The sequence below is a fragment of the Pestalotiopsis fici genome (genome assembly GCF_000516985.1).
Source record: "Pestalotiopsis fici W106-1 unplaced genomic scaffold PFICI_Scf_9, whole genome shotgun sequence".
Lineage (NCBI taxonomy): Eukaryota > Fungi > Ascomycota > Sordariomycetes > Amphisphaeriales > Sporocadaceae > Pestalotiopsis > Pestalotiopsis fici.
In genome coordinates, this window is record NW_006917099.1 from 1,230,244 (window position 1) to 1,247,164 (window position 16,921).

Here is a 16,921-nt window from a genome sequence, read left to right on the forward strand (position 1 = left end):
TACGTCCCCTTTTGCGTATGTGAAGTTTCAAGTCAAGCACTGCGACCTTTACCTTCTCGGTGAAGTCATTTATCCTACAAGGCTACCTGAGTACAGCCTTCTTATTTGGAAAGCGTCTGACTTCCCATCTACTTTGTCACCCGCGCGTTCAATTTGTTTTGGAAATTTTCTTTTCTTTGGTAACACTCATATTTGTTGTTTCTAACAAAGCTATATTATATCGATTCAGTCTGTATGGTTTTTCATCGTTCTTTGCTTCCTTTCCCTCTTCGCGTTCTGCAAATCCAAGCCTCTTCTCCTCTCTGACAAAAAAAAAAAAAAAAAAAAAGAACCCCCGCCCCTATTCCGAGCTTGAATTCATCTACACAGTCTTTGCCATTTTCACCAAAGTCTCCTTGAACATCTGGATCCAAGCCTCGATTCGGTCTCGATAACGGACTCGGCTGTTGTACTTGAAGTCGGCATGGACCTGACCCCTCTCAATGAAGATGACGACATCGATTGTGCCGACAGTGTCTATGGGCGCCATCCCGACTGGTTTGCAATTGTCCGGGAGGTTCACTGATTCTAGCAGAGACGATTCGCGTTCTAGCTGCTGGAACTGCCCCAGGAAGTTGAAGTTGATTTCCATGTGATCTTGGGAAAAGGCCTTGCGGCCATTTTCGTTGAGGTACTTGGATGCAAAGTAAGACCAACCCTGACGGGGCGTGTTGCGTAGGCTGTCCCTCGTCTTCGAGACAAAGTCAACCACACTGTCCTCTGGCCCTACGTGAATCTGTACAGGAAAGACGGTCGTGAACCAGCCGACCGTCTGAGATAGGTCGATTGAGTCCTCCCAAGCTTCACGGCCGTGACTTTCAGTAAAGATTCGTGGGAGAGGACGATCCTGGAAAACGCGGCTGAAAGAGTAGCTCAGAGCTCCCATCATCAGTTCATGAGGCCGTGCTTGCAGATCTGCGCTGCGAGAACCAAGGACGGCTGAGCTGGTGGCATCATCAAGATAGAACTGCTTTCTAGTGTACGATTCCTTGCCCGGTTTCGCGTCTTCTGTTCCCCAGTAATCCGCAGGTTGTGGGTATGGCACGTGGTTCAGCGCATCCGTGGGCTCTAGGGTTTTGGCCGCGTAATCTTTCTGCAGCCGGCACCACTCCTCAAAGGATGTGATGGGGAGAGTAATAAACTCTCCTCGTGTCAGGAAATCCTCCAAGTCCTGAAAAATTAATCGCCACGACACAAAGTCTATGACCAGGTGATGGGTTGTGAGGAACAAGGTCTGCTCCTGGTGGTCTTCGAAAAGAGCAGCCACGAAAGAGGGTCCATTCTCAATGTCAATGCTAGCACGGCACTCTGCAATGAGAGCAGCCTTTTGTGTTTCGCTAGTCTCATCGAATCGTTTGAACAAGAGAGAGTCTTTTGTACTTTCGCAGACATACTGCATCCATTCGCCGGCCGCCTCACTGCGGCTGAAGCGAGCCCGCAGCATTGGGTGTCTTTCCACCAGTTGGTGAAGAGCATCGTACATCAATCCAGACTCTATGCGATTGGTGATTCGAAGGTAGAATGGAAGATCCGCCCAATCGGGGCCTTCTGGCCTTGTCTCAAAATGAAACCTCTGGATTGGTGAAAGACTAAAGTGGCCACCAGAATGAGTAGCCTTGCTCGGGACCAAGGGGCGAGCTGCTTCGCTTTGAACGACTACTGAGTTGCAAAGCTTTGCAATGGTGTTCTTGGACTTGAAGTCCCTGGTAGGAATGTGGTAACCCTTTGAGCGTGCTGCCGACGAGACCTGCATGGCAGAGATGGAGTCACCGCCCAAGCTGAAGAAGTTGTCGTCCAAGCCAATCTCGGTGTTGACATTCAAAATCCGTGCCCATATTTGTGCCAAGTCGCGTTCCATTTGACTTGTAGGCAGTCGTTTCGGCGTGTCGGTTTGCATGCTCATGGCCGCCAATTCGGATCTGGTGAATGAGCTTCCTTTGCATCGCAAAGCTTTGCGGTCCAGCTTTCCAGTCATCATCATGGGCATACTCTGCAAAGGGATGTAAACGCTGGGGATCATGTGAAGTGGAATGACTTTCGCTAGCTTGTCAGCCAAGCCAGCTGTCATTTCTCGCACTTTCACGGCGCACTCGTCTGCTGGCAGAAGAGCAGACTTTCCCGGACAGATGAAAGCGACTAGCATGGGTTGAGTAGCATCTCCGGCCTTGATGATTTCTACCGCCAGCTCAATGCCACTGCCGTGAGCTGCTGAAGGGCTGGCCAAAAGTTGTCCTACGTGGTATTCAATCTCACCCAGTTCCACGCGCTGGCCATTCATTTTCACTTGGTTATCTTTGCGCCCGACACATATCAGCGTGCCGTCGGGGTTATATCGAACAAGATCTCCGGTCTTGTAAAGACGGCCACGTCGTCCGGCCTCTGCCAAAAATGACGGATTTTCCACAAAAGCTGCTGCAGTCCGAAGCTCGTCGTGGAGATACCCTCTGGCAAGGATATTGCCTTCGATCAGCAGCTCGCCAACTGCTCCGATGGGTGTGAGGCTATTGTGGTTTTCTGGATCCACCACCCACGTTGCACAACCAACACCTCTGCCGATAGTTTGCGCAGGTACGCTATTTCCGGTCAAAAGTTGCATGACGCTCAAGACTGCGCATTCCGTCGGCCCATAAACCTCCAAGAGACGGGGAAGGTGCATCCATCTTTGAGTATCTGTGAGCGACACATACTCTCCCCCTATAGCGAGGGTGCTGAGGCTTGGAACCTGATCCGGCTGCAAAATACGCGCGACGGATGGAGTTGCAAACAATGTGTTGGCCCTCATCTCATTGATACTCTCTGCCAATCGTTCAAGCTTTGATTCTTCTGGTGGAATACAGATACAACCCCCATGGATGAGATTCGTCAATGTTTCCATAATACAGGCATCAAATGCATATGATGCAAATTGGAAGAATCGCGTAGTCGGGCTCAGACGCAATTCGGCTCCATGGGCCAAAAGACTTGTACACGCTGCGCCATGCTCCATGACTACGCCTTTTGGTACTCCGGTGCTTCCCGACGTGAAAATGATATATGCAGCTGATTGAGGAGTCACTTCCACGTTGCCGAGTGTATCCATACCCTCTGTTGCACCGCAACTGAGAACATCTTCCGGTGCAACTGTATGGTAGCCTTGGTTCCGAGCAAAGTCTCGGTATTTCTTGGAGGTGAGAACGAGCTTGGGCTGTAAACTTTCAAGAATCAATCGCGCCCGGCCTTCCGCCTGACCGACATCGACCGGGACAAAGGCGGCACCAGCTTTCATGATGCCAAGCATCGTCACCGGCATCCACATGGACTTTTCAAAGCACACTGGGATTGTCACTTCTGGTCCCACTCCCAGATCAATAAGATGCTGCGCTAGTTGATTCGACAGGCTATCGAGACCTTCATAGGTCGCTTGTCCATCCCATGCATCGACCGCGGGAGCCTCGGGTTGCCGGCGCGTCATTTGCGTGATAAGATCATGTATGCATGTGTCGGCTGGTGCTGGTACTGTTTCGTTCCATTGCATAATGTCGTGCAAGTCTTGTGAGCTTTCAAAACTCATGTCGCTCACTGCCGTCGTCTGATACTTTTCTGCCGTTATCTGTTGCAAGATATGTTCGAATTGCTGGAGCATGCGACGTACTACCAACTCTTCCAATACCGAAGAGTCGAAACTGGCTAGGATACGCATGCCCTGCTCCTCCAACTCACATTGGATTGTGAGCGCATAAGTACTAAAGTTTGTCATGGTCTCATCGTCGTCATCGACCAAGTGCTCGTCCTTGGGCACAAAGAGGCTCGACCCGTCCGACTCCAGCCTAGCCGGTTGAACAACCAGCAATGTTTGGAATTCACATGCCATCTTGGCACGCTCGCTGATGCATCGTATGCGCTGGAGACCAGTTTGTTCAAAGGCAATCATGTCAGCTGCTTGGCCCTGCACAGCTTTCAACAAATCCCTAATCGTCTGGTCCCAGTCAAACGTGACATGGATCGGTACCGTTGCGATTGTGGGCGCCATGATCCGGTCTATTCCAGCCACTGGAGCTTGTCGCCCCGAAACCAGTGATCCAAATACCGCAGAGCTTGCAGCATTGCGCTTCGCAGCAAGGACGCTCCATGCCGATCTAATGTTGGTTGATGCTGTGAAGCTGTTTTGGCTCCATGAAAGACCTTGCACCTGGTATCTGAGGTTCTGATCGATGCGTGGAGTATATGTCGAGGTGGGCAAAGACGGAAATGGCTGTGTTTCCAATCTCTCAAATTGCCGCGTCCAAAATTCGTTGGCCGAGGCATCATCAATCATGACCACATGCTTGACAAAGGCTTGGAACGGGACTAGAGTCGAGCTGGATTCACGCTCGTAGGTCTCCTGGACCATGTCGAACAGGAGCTTCAACGACCATGCATCGTATAAAGCGTGATGTACAGTCCAGACGAAAAATCGTTTGCCTGATTTGCAGTCTTGAACAAGACCTGTCCGTGAGAGCGGTTCTGTTAGACCCATTGTGCGGACCTTGTCCTGTTCAATGTATGTATCGAGATCGCTCCCGAATTGCCAGCAATGCTGTGGCTCTGTCACTACCTGGTAGATACCACCTTCTGGTAGCTGGACAAAGCTTGTTCGCAGTATAGGTGAGCTCTCGGTTGTGCGGTTCCATGCATTGATGAAACGTGAGGTGTCGACATCAGGATGCAATTCCTCAATGAAACGGGCTATATAGTTGGCTTCATTCTGCATGCTCAGTGCAAAGAGGCCGGCCTGAAGGGGTGTACAGTGGAAAATGTCTTGAATCTTCGTTGTTTTGTATAGTGGCAGTACATTGCATTTGATATTGTCCACGTCCGAATCGGAGCCCAACAAGGAAAATGGGCGGAAATCTTTATCATCGAGGCCGTGGTCTGTCTCTGCATGATTCGCCACTTCGGCAAGGTTTGGATATCGTAGAATGTCTGCGACATGGAGGAGGAGGCCCTCTTCCCTCGCAGCAGAGGCCAGTCGCATTGCTTTGATCGAGTCACCACCAAGTTGTAGGAAATTGTCATCGAGACTGATGGAAACGGCATCCAATTCCAAGATCCTAGCCCACAGGGCCTGAATTTGTACTTCTGCCTTGGTTTTTGGAACTCGTCGCACGTGTGTAGCTTTGCTCAGCGCATTCCGTGCGGCAATGGCGTCCCATGTGAGCGAGGAACAAGTGGCGCGGAGTTCGCGACGGTTCACCTTTTGAGAGTTCAGTTTGGGTAGTTCCTGTAAAGGTAAGAAGGCGCTAGGAAGCATATATAGAGGCGCCGACTCAGCCAATCCTTTCATCAAAAAGGCAGCGATCTGACCAACTTCTTGAAAACATTCGCGCTCTGTCTTGACAAAGCTCTCGCCTGGATAAATGAATAGTACAAGCGCAGGTTGATTTCGGTCTTTTGCCGTAATCACTTCAGCCACAAGGGCAACGTCAGACGCTTTGCTGACACCTCTGCGCTCTGGTGGCCCTGAAGAGGATTCACGGAGCAACTGATACATGTAGTCTTCAACTGCAGTGAGCTCGACGCGTTGGCCACGGATTTTGACCTGCGTGTCCTTGCGGCCAACAAACCCAAGAGAGCCGTCAGGATTATACCTGACCAGGTCTCCCGTCTTGTACAGGCGACCTGTTCGCCCTGGACGTGTAGAACCGTCTCCTTGGAGTAGCCACGATGGATTCTCGACAAACGCCGCCAATGTCTCTGTCGGGCTGCTCAAGTAACCTGCTCCGACAATGGGGCCTTCAAGCCAGAGCTCCCCAACTGCGCCAATGGGAGCTAGCTCACCATTGCTTGCAACAATCCATGTCGCGGCACCAATACCATTTCCAATCCCACGCTGGTGCTTCTCATTGGGGTTGATTATGGTCGATGTGCTATTGATTGTGCATTCAGATGGTCCATAAACGTTGATGAGCCGGACATGTTCTGGCCAGTGGGAATAGGCAGCTTCGGTAAGTGCCTCTCCTCCAAACACCACGTGCGTGACACTTGGGACCTGTGAGTGGGAGAGCAGCTCAGCAACAGACGGTGTAAGGTCCAAATATGTTGCTCCCAGTCTTTGGATGGAGCCGGTGAGATCGCGCTTTCGATCTAGCTCTGAAGGGATGCACACACAGCCACCAGCATACAAAGTATACAAAAGATTGGACCAAGCAACATCAAAGGCATAGGACGAGAAATCATATACGCGGTGCTCTGAAGTGTATCCTAGTGGTGATAGTTGATGCTTCATGGCGCTGCAGAAATTTCGATGATTGACGACAGCGCCCTTTGGTGCTCCTGTACTGCCAGAAGTGAAGATGACATATAACATGTTATCAGGACTGATTGCTGTGTTAGCATTGTTACGCTTCTTGGTGCGTTGCAAAGCGTCATGTATGTTGACAACCTGGACTCCAGCACAAAGCTGCTTGGCGAGCAGCTCATTGGATGAGGAGGACAGAATGACCTTTGGGTTTACCTGCTCCACGATCCGTTTCAATGTGTCTTCTGCCTGCGAAGGATCCATTGGCACACATGTACCGCCGGCTTTTATTGTTCCCAATATGGCAACTGGCGCCCACTTTGACTTTTCGAATAGCAGTGGAACGAGGATGTCCGGGCCAATGCCAAATTCGTCAATAAGGCAATGAGCTAATTGTGTCGAAAGGGAGTCCAATTCTCCATAAGTGAACTCTCCGTCCCAAGCACAAATGGCCGTCTTGCTTGGTTTCTGGTGAAAGGTTTCCGCCAGGAGTTTTGGCACTGATGATTCAACAGAAGCTGGTATGGTAGCGTTCCAATTCCAGATATCAAGTAGATCTTTCTTTCCGACCATGTTGAGACTTTCAATGCTCCTTTGCCTGTTTTGGTCAGAGCGAAGTTGTTGCAACAAGTGATCAAACTGCTGAGCGAGTCTCTTCGCTTGCGGTCGTGGCACAATGGCAGAATCAAACGTAATGCGCAAGTCCACGCCGCTTTTTTTTATGAAACACTCAATTTCCAACGCATTTGTAGCGAAAGAATCCTTCTCGCCCCCGTTGCTTTTGTCGGGGTGTTGCAACTGACAGAATAGGCTTGCATCATCCAAGTCTCTTTTCTCAGGATGCACCACTAGCAGTGTCTGAAAATCGCCCTTCCATTCAGTGTCATTGCAAATCTTTCGAATGTTTTGAAGTCCCATTTGCTCGAATGGAATCATTTGCGCTGCCTGATTTTGTACCTTGAGCATTAAATCATGCAGGCTGGTGGTCTGGTCGATTGACACGCGCACTGGAACAGTGGCAAAAGTCGGGCCCATTATGAGTTCGACACCTTCAACAGCTGCCTGTCGCCCTGTCAAGGTTGTGCCAAATACGGCTTCATCTGAATCGGTATGCCGCGCTGCCAGGATTGCCCACGCTGTGCGGACCAATGTCGAGACGGTAAACTCACTGGCGCCGTACTCTTTCCAGGTGATTTCATGATCCAACCTGCTGTCGGCGGTTGGGTGATAATTCTTTGAAGGCAAAAGAGGGAACTGAGGTGCATCCGAGCCCTCTAATTGTTGGCGCCAGAAATTGGTTCCTGCTTGTTCATCCACGCTGGCGACGTATTGTATAAATCGCTGAAACGGCGTCGAGAGAGAACATGAGTCGCCTCGGTACGTCTGATCAATCGCCTTTAGAAGCAAGGGCATCGACCATCCGTCGTATAATGCATGGTGGATGGTCCATACAAAATGCACCTTAGGGCCATTAGGGTTGGTGGCAAGAGCAAACTTTGTGAGAGCGGTCCCAAGCCCCATTGGCTCTTTCTTGTCTGCTTCCAGGTATTCTTCCAGGTTGTCTGTCCTGATGCATGGTGCTGGATCCTTGATGACCACCTGCACGAGGCCAGCTCCTTTCAGATCAACGATGCGGGTTCGTAATATGGATGCATCTACCGTGACTTGTTCACAGGCTCTGGCGAATCGATCCAGGTCGACATTGGACGGCAATTCATAGACAAATTGACCAGTATAGTGTCCGGAATGCAGAGCCGTCATTGCTAGAAGACCTTCTTGCAAGGGCGTGCATCCAAAAATGTCTTCGATCTGGTCGGGCTCGATCCTACACAGCGATGCGGCACTTTGTACGGCCAAGTCTCTATCCACAGCGGCGCCAAGCAGGGAAAATGGGGGAATACTCATCTGGTGGCCTTCATCCTTCTTGACCAGTAACTTGGCAAGCTGTTCCAGGCGCGGATGGGTAAAAATGTCCACAATGGTCAAGGAAAAGCCTTGTTCTCGAGCTTGACCGACAAGTTTCATCGCTCCAATAGAATCGCCGCCCATGCGGAAAAAGTCATCGTCCAATCCGATACGGTTCGTATCAAGACCAAGCACGCTTGCCCAAAGAGATTGCAACCGCCGTTCTTGGGACGTTTGAGGCTGTCGTCGCTCATGTGTTGCCGAGCCCAATGCAATGATTTGTTCCAATTTCAATAATGAATACGTCTGGCGTATCCGGCGGCGGTCAGCCTTGCCAGTCGCCGTCATATACATGTCTTCAGTAGGTATATAGGCGGTTGGAAGCATATGGGATGGTAGGACAGCGGACAGCTGCGCTTGGAGACCTGCGGCGATTGACTTTATGGCCCCGGTGTCCATCTTGTCGTGTTGATGTCCATCCTTCCTTGAATTTTGGTAAACCTGGCCAATGAACGCCAACAGAACTGGGTGATGGCTGCCAAGGGGGCTAATGACCTCTGTCACCACAATTCCATTGAAGTCGGGAGCAACATTGGAAAGGGCTCTTTGAATATGATGTTCAATCTCGCCGAGTTCCACTCGTTGGCCATTGATCTTGACCTGGGTATCTTTGCGGCCAACATAGCTGAGCGACCCGTCAACATTGTAACAGACCAAATCGCCAGTCTTGTAGAGTCGGCCAGAACGTCCCGCAAAGCCAGCACTGCCTGCCAGAAGCCAAGACGGGTCTTGGACAAAGGATTGAGCAGTTCGCTCGGGATCGTTGAGATATCCCTGGGCAACAAGGGGTCCCTCGATCCAGAGCTCACCTACTGTGCCAATGGCAGCCAGCCTGTCCGTGTCAGGGTCAACCACCCAGGTGACAGTACCTAATACCGTACCGATACCAAGATCCTGCTTGGACCGACCCACCTCTGCGTACGTGCTGACAACTGTACATTCCGCAGGGCCATATGCATTGATGATCCTAATGTCTTCCGGCCAATGGTCGAATGTGCCTGGTACCAACGCCTCGCCACCTAGATTGAGAGTCTTGAGCTGAGGAACCTGCAAAGGCGATAGAAATTGTGCAACCGTGGGAGTGAGGTCAACATAATTGGCCTCCAGATTACGCATGGACTCCAAAAGGTTTTGTTTGCGGTCTTCATCAGAAGGAACGCATAAGCAACCACCCGCGGCCAATGTATGCAGACAGTTCGACCAAGATACATCGAAAGCATACGAGGCAAAGTCATAGACTCGGGATGTGGATCTGAAACCAAGGGCTTGTTGATGGTTGATGGCGCTGGAAAAGTTACTGTGGCTGATCACAACTCCTTTTGGTGTTCCTGTGCTGCCAGAAGTAAAGACAATGTAGAGAGGGCTCTTTGAGGTAATCAGAGGCAGCTCGACGGATGGGTTGGCGAGGGTTTCAAGCTCCTTGTCCAATGTCAGCACCTTGTATGGTCCGAGTTGACGCGCCACGTCAATGTTTCCTCGTGACGACAGGATCAGCCGTGGCACCACCTGATCAACAATAGACTGTAGACGAGATCTGGGTTGCGACATGTCTAGATTGACAGAGACGCCACCTGCCTTCATTACGCCAAGTATGGCTACAGACGTCCAGACTGACTTTTCAAAGCACAAGCATATGGGGCTCTCGAGCGGGATGCCCAATTGTAAGAGTTGCTGCGCCAACTTGGTTGAAAGCGCATCGAGTTGCTGATAGGTGAGTCCTCCATCCCAAGCACAGATTGCGGGTGCTTCAGGCTGTTTCTGGACAGTTTTGGCAATCAAATCATGCACACACGCCGAAACAGGCTCGGGAGGAGTTGCGTTGCGAAGCCAAATCTCATGGAGGTCGGCGCTGCTTGCCATGCTGATTTCATGCAACTGTACATGATCCAAGCTCAATACTTGGTCCAGGATGTGCTGGAATTGATGAATGATGCGGGTCATTTGTTCCCTGGGGATAATTGTGCTGTCAAAAGAAATGAACAATTCCGCGCCTTGTTCTTGGAGCTGACACGTGATTATCAGTGAGCACTCTGCTTCGGCCTGCTCAACTGTTTTGCCGGCCTTGTGCCCTTCAGAGCGTTGGCCGCGAATATTCAGAATCGAATGCGCGCCTTCAGATTGCTCAGGCAGAACCACCAACAGCGTCTGGTACTGGCATGCCCGCCTCAGCTCCTCGCTTATTCTGCGAAGCCATTCGCGGCCAACTTGCCCGAAATGTTCAGTGTCCTCTTCCTTTTTCTGGACATGCGCCAAAAACTCGCTCACGCGCCAAGCTTGATCCATCTTGACAAACATTGGCACACCCAGTGTGTCAGTCGGTGAGAAAGTCGGGCGGCTGCCCATTTGGTCCCTTTGATGTGCCGTTGTCTGCTTGGCCACAACAGTTCCAAATATAGCTTGGTCGGAACTGGCATACCGGGCTGCTAAGATCGACCAAGCGGCCACAACTATCGTCGTTGCCGCAAATTTCAAATTGCGGAAATCAAGGCCTTGAATATTGTGATGCACGGCATCATCAAGGCGGGGCGTATATGTAGGCGACGGCAGACTAGGAAATTGCGGTGCTTCGGAGCCTTCAAATTCCTTTCCCCAGAACTCGACTCCAAGATCCTCGTGGAAACCAGTGCGGTGAAAGAAGAAGGCATCATACAGGCAGAGATCATCTTGTATGTTGTTGTCGTTGGGTTGGATATTGATGCTTAGTATGTACTCAATCGCATCACACATCATACCAGCAACTCCTTGCGCTGTGATGGGACTGAGGAAGCCGTCACGGTAAACAAGACTGACATCTGTGCTGACTCCATCGATTCCAACGACAACAGTGACATCAAACTGAAGGAAAAGATATGTCAGCAATTCATTTTCGTAACTGTGTGCAGAGGGAAGTATTCAAACCTCGTCCGGATCTGCCCCGTCGATTTCATCAAAGCTGAGGTCGCCATCATATTGCCCCTTGGCCTGGCGCGACTCGCGAACGGTCATTGCAGTGTTGAACAAGGGTCCACCATTGAGACCCAACTCGTGCTGGATCTCGGCGAGACTGGTATAGCGATAAGTCAACTGCTTGGCAGATTGCTCAAAAGTGTCCGAGACAACGTGCTGAGCGGTACCGTCCAGGTTGATGCGACTGATCAGGACATTGATCAATGGCCCGACCGTGTTCTCGATGCCGTTGATGGGTATATCACGACTTGATGCCAGATAGCCAAAGCAGACGTCTCTTGAACCAGTATACTGGGATAGCACAATGGCCCAGACTATCTGCATGAAGACTGAGCGTGTAATGCCCTTGCTCTGGCAGAAAGGGTGTAGTCCAGACGTTGTGCTCAATGGAAGGGAGACTCGAGTCTGAGACTTTGCATGTATGGGCGAACCAATGGCGCTCTCTGACGGAAAGTAGCACCTTTGGGTATTTGCGAGGAGCCGCGTCCAAAACTGGAGACTTTCAGCATTATTCGCATTCGTCACGTGTCGTATGTATTGGCTAAAGGGCGCGTTTGAAGACGCTGCCATGCCATCATAGGCCTTTGAGAGATCGCGCATCAGGATTTGAACGGATGCAGCATCAATCAGGGCGTGGGTAACGTCCAGCCGACAAGCCACATCGCCATTCCGGGCCGTGCATATTGTAAAGGCGTGCTCTGGTTCCCCAGCAGTGAATACTGGTCGTTCTAGCTCTTTCAAAACATCTGCCGGTCGCCTTGCATCAGAATTGATAACCGAGACCCTTGGAGATTGTTGTTGAAGCAGCACTTGGACGAAGTCGCCAACGTTGAGGCGCGGTACAAAGACGGTGGAAAGAATCGGGTGGTGCGCAGCCACGCTGATCCACGCCGTCCTGAGCTGCTCGGCAAGGATCGGACTATTGCTCTGAGCATGACACTCCCATACAAAATAGTTTGCATAGGATGCGGTTCCTTTGCTGATACTAAGGAGGATGCCATTTTGGAGTGAAGTGCAGGGGTAAATGTCTTGGACCCTGTCTATCGACACGCTCGCTTCGGGAAGTGTTTGACCAATCAGCGTGTCCAAATCCTTGTACGTGGTTTCCAGCAGAGGAAAGTCGCTGGGTGTAAAGTAAGGTGCCCGCTCGGACAAACAGGTGGCGGCGAGTGTCAACTTCTGCGCAAAGTTGGTCATCCAGGCTTCCAACTGCAGCTGGTACCGCATCTTTTCGTGGACTGCAAAAGAAATGCTCATGACACCATTGGCAACACCCACCAAGACTTCAACCAAACAAAACCTCTTGGCACTCGGCAGCGAGCTCAGTGATCTTCCAGATTCGCCAGATCTACCTTGAAGCTGGAAAAGCCCACTGCTCTTCTCCAACTGCTGATATACGCCGGTGAAATTGAGTGTTACCTCGGGAACGTCGTCTTCAGAAAAGAGTTGACCGTCTCTGGGCGTTCCATAGAGGTGATTGAAATAGGGACGCCCCTTGCCAGGGACACGACGTCGAAGGTCCTTGGCGATCCTGACCCAGTCGGCCATGTCTTGCTCGGCGGCCGCTACGGGAAGCTGAAGAGGGTACATGGTAGTGAACCAGCCCACGGTTTCTGAAAGATCAACCTCGACTTGGCCAAGAGGCTCCCTACCGTGGCCTTCCAAATGGACTGGGGGTGGCTGACGGTCTGCGAAAACTTGTTGGAATGAATAGTCCAAGGCTGCCACCAAGATGTCGGTGACTTCAGTACCAAAAGCTTGGTTGCTTTTGCCGAGCAAGAGATTGGTCGTATCAACATCTAGATGGATGTTGTAATTCTTGATACCTCCATGCGTATTTTCCGCTGCGGATATACCCCAGTACTCCAAGTTGGGGCGGTTAAAGGGAAAGGGAAGGACTCGGTCCAGCGAAAGTGACCGGCTTTCCTTTTGCTGCAATTCGCACCAGGAATGGAACGACGTCGGCCGATGCGCAAGGCTTTCTCCTTTTCTGACCATGGATTCAACTTCATGCCACAGAATCCGCCATGACACCAGGTCAATGACTAGATGATGGGCCACGAGCGACAGGAACTGTACTCCTTGCGCATCAGTGAGGAGACCAGCTGCAAATACTGGGCCATTGACAATGTCGATACTATCATGCTGAGCATTCACAAACTCATCGACTTGACCTATCGATGTTACAGAAGCTTCATCGAATCGAAACGAAGTCGGGCCGTTTTCGGAAACCACTTGCGTCCACTTGCCATGTTCATTCTGCTGAAAGCGTGCGCGGAGCATCGAATGCCGATCAACCACAACCTCCAACGCACTTTGAATGACATCGCTAGGGATTGTGTTGCGCAGCTTCAGCAGAAACCCTTGATTGAAATGGTTCAGACCCTCTGGGTGGAACTCGAGGAACATTTGCTGTATCGGTGATAACGCCCAGGCGATTCCCTCTGGTTCCTCTTCAACGAGAGAAGACACATGTGTCGCAACGGTGCAGATCTTTGCAATCTTCTGGATTGTTTGCTCTCGGATCATTTCCCCTACTGTAAGGAGAATGCCTTGAGATCGACACCGTGATACTACTTGCATGGCCGTGATGGAATCTCCGCCGATACGCAGGAACGAGACATCTGTCGAGATGTCGCTTGACCCCATGTTGAGTACTTCTGCCCAAACCTCCAGAAGGATTCTTTCGACATTGTTGGACGGGGTGATTCTCATGGTGTCTTGCTCTCTGAGGGTGCAAGCGCGAAAACTGGTACGTCCCATGTCGCGCAGCTGCCGTCGATCTGTCTTGCCGTTGTTTGTCATGGGGACTTTTCTGACTGGAATGAATGCATTAGGAACCATGTACGAAGGCAGAACATCAGACAAGCGCTCGTATAAACCATCTACAAGCTGATGAATTGCTTCGGACCACGCTTCTTCTGACTGGATTTCATCTAACCCCACATGGTCCGATTTCTGGTGAACAAATGCGACCAAAGTCGGATTGCTACTGCTTTCAGGCACTATCAAATCTGCCACCACAAGCCCGTCAAAGGGTTTAGGATGACAAACTTCATTAAGCTGTCGGCGGATGTGGTGTTCGATTTCACCCAACTCAACTCGTTGTCCTCGAATCTTGACCTGATTGTCTTTGCGGCCGGCGAATGCGAGGGTACCGTCAGGATTGTAGCGCACAAGATCTCCCGTTCTGTAGAGCCGACCGCGGCGGCCAGGATGGCTAGAGCATCCTTGGAGCAACCAAGAAGGATTCTCAACAAATGCTTCATTGGTACGATTGATATAACCTTGGCCGACTAGAGGTCCTTCTATCCAGAGCTCGCCGACCGTGCCGACCGGGGCCAGTGTCGGGGTTTCAGAGTTGGTCAAGATCCAGTTGGCGCTGCCGAGGCCTTTACCAATATACATGTCGCCACGTTGCAGAATTTTGGCATCGGTAGCGGCTGATACGACAGTGCATTCAGCAGGACCATACACGCTGAGCTTTCGCACGTTTGCAGGCCATGACTGGAAATCGGTCCATTTCTGTGGCTCGCCACCCAAGGCCACGCACCTGACATCTGGGAGGTTGTCAGGGTGTAAGAGCCGGCAGACTGATGGAGTCAAGAATAGGACAGTCGCCTTGAATCGAGCTATTGAATTCTCCAAGTCATCTTTTCGCTCCGATTCCGAGGGAACGCAAAGACAAGCACCGTGTGAAAATGCCTGCAGCACGTTGAACCAAGCGATATCAAAGCTGTATGATGCAAAGTCATACACGCGCTCACCGGGGCCGATTCCAAAAACAGATCCGTGATGTTTGATACCAGTCGAAAACGAAGAATGTGTCATGACTGCACCCTTTGGAGAGCCTGTGCTTCCAGAAGTGAAGAGCACCATTAGCTTATAGGATGGAAGGACGCTTGGCATTATGGTAACTGGCATCGTGTCCATAGTGGCAAAGGATTCTTGTCCAATGACAACCACATTGCAGCCGCCAACGCGTTGCGCCAGCGACTTGTTCTTAACCGATGAAATGATGAATTCTGGCTGGACTTGTTCAACGATACTCTTCAGGCGGTCCTCTGGCTGCGTAGTATCTAATGCGATCGATACGCCACCAGCCTTCATAACGCCCAGCATTGCCACCGCGGTCCATTTGGACTTTTCAAGACATAGTGGGACCATGGACTGTACAGAAAACCCTTTGCTGACCAAGTGGCGCGCGACGCGTGTTGACATTTCGTCGACTTCCTTGTAGGTCAGGTTTCCGTCCCAAGCGCATATTGCTAGAGCGTCTGGCTGCCTGCTTGCCACTGTCGAGATCAAGTCGTGCACGCAAGTCTCTTCAGCAGGTGGCACCTCCGAGTTCCACCGCCATATGTCTTGCAAATCGCTCGGGGACATGGTCGTGTTAACATCAGTCACGGATCGCGACGGAGGAGATTCAGCCAGTTGTTGCGTGACGAAAGCGAGCTGCTCGAGCATTTTCTGTGCCTTCCACGAGTCGATTGTCACGGAATCAAAGATGGCGACCATCCTGATTCCTGTCTGATTGATGAAGCACTGAATGGTCAATGCATAGGATGAGCGGCCGACGTCAGTCTCTAGACGTTTCCACTCGCCTACGTTGCTCGCAATGGCATGAGTCTCTTCTCCGGGCTGTACCACGAGCAGAGTCTGGAAGCCGCAAGCCTGGCGAGCATCATTGCCAAGTTTGGAGATTTGATGCAGACCGTACTGGCCAAATGAGTTCAACTCATGTCCTTGCGTCTCTATTGCCCCGAGATAGCTCTCCACGGTATCATTGTGGTTGACCTTGATACGCATGGGAGCAGTAGAGACGGTTGGGCCGATGAGGGACTGAATGCCTTTGAGAGCCTCAAGCCGACCAGAAATGACAGTCCCAAAGATGGTGTCCTCTGAATCATGGAAGCGTTTCATAACCAAGGCCCATGCTGCACGAAGGAGTGCTGTCCTCGAAATGCCCTGGACTCTGGGTATTGGAGGACAAAGATGCTCCACTGTGCTGTCGGCCTTTGGCGCATATGAAAGTTCTGGAAGTGCTGGAAAGGGCGAGTGTTGGACATTTGTGAGGGCAGATTGCCAGTACTGCTCTGAACCATTCTGGTTCTTACTGGCAATGTGTTCCACAAAGTGCTTGTATGATGGAAGTGGCTTGACAAGGCATCCATCATATCTCTGGCAGACTTGTTCAACCATGAGTGGGAACGTCCAGCCATCGTAGAGCGCGTGGTGGATGGCCCAGACAAACCACCGTGTCGCTCCCTGGGCATCCTTTACCAGTGTATAGCGCACCAAGGGGTCGCCAATGCCCCATTTCTCCGACTCTGTCTTCTCCTGACATTCTTCTAGAGAAGCTGCCTCGGACCATTCGACCTTTTTCGAGAGGACGACCTGCCTGAAACCGAGGTGATCGGAATGGGCAATGCGAGTGCGCAATACGGGGATGGCTTTGACAGCATCTTCAACTGCCAGTCGAAGCCTTTCAGTGTCTGCATTGGGGTTCAAAGACAAAACCACATGCTTCACATAAGCTGAAGAACCCTTGGTGGAAAGAGTGATCAAGGCTTCTTGCAAGGGTGTGCACTGATACAGGTCTTCTATCTCTGTGTGTTTGACATTCAGAGACAAGGCAATGCTCTGAGGGATGGAGACTGGCTCTTGACAGATGTCAAGGCCGTCATCAGTAGGAAAGATTGCGCCTGGAGCCAT

General features: G+C 51.2%; 1 protein-coding gene across 1 annotated transcript; it reads right to left on the reverse strand.

Moving 5' to 3' along the window:
* Positions 1–361: 361 nt before the first annotated feature.
* Positions 362–16,921, reverse strand: PFICI_11786 (uncharacterized protein; the record flags this gene model as incomplete). Its single annotated transcript, XM_007840367.1, has 2 exons — positions 362–11,095; positions 11,159–16,921. 2 exons carry the CDS (start codon positions 16,919–16,921, stop codon positions 362–364), a joined length of 16,497 nt encoding a protein of 5,498 aa, XP_007838558.1.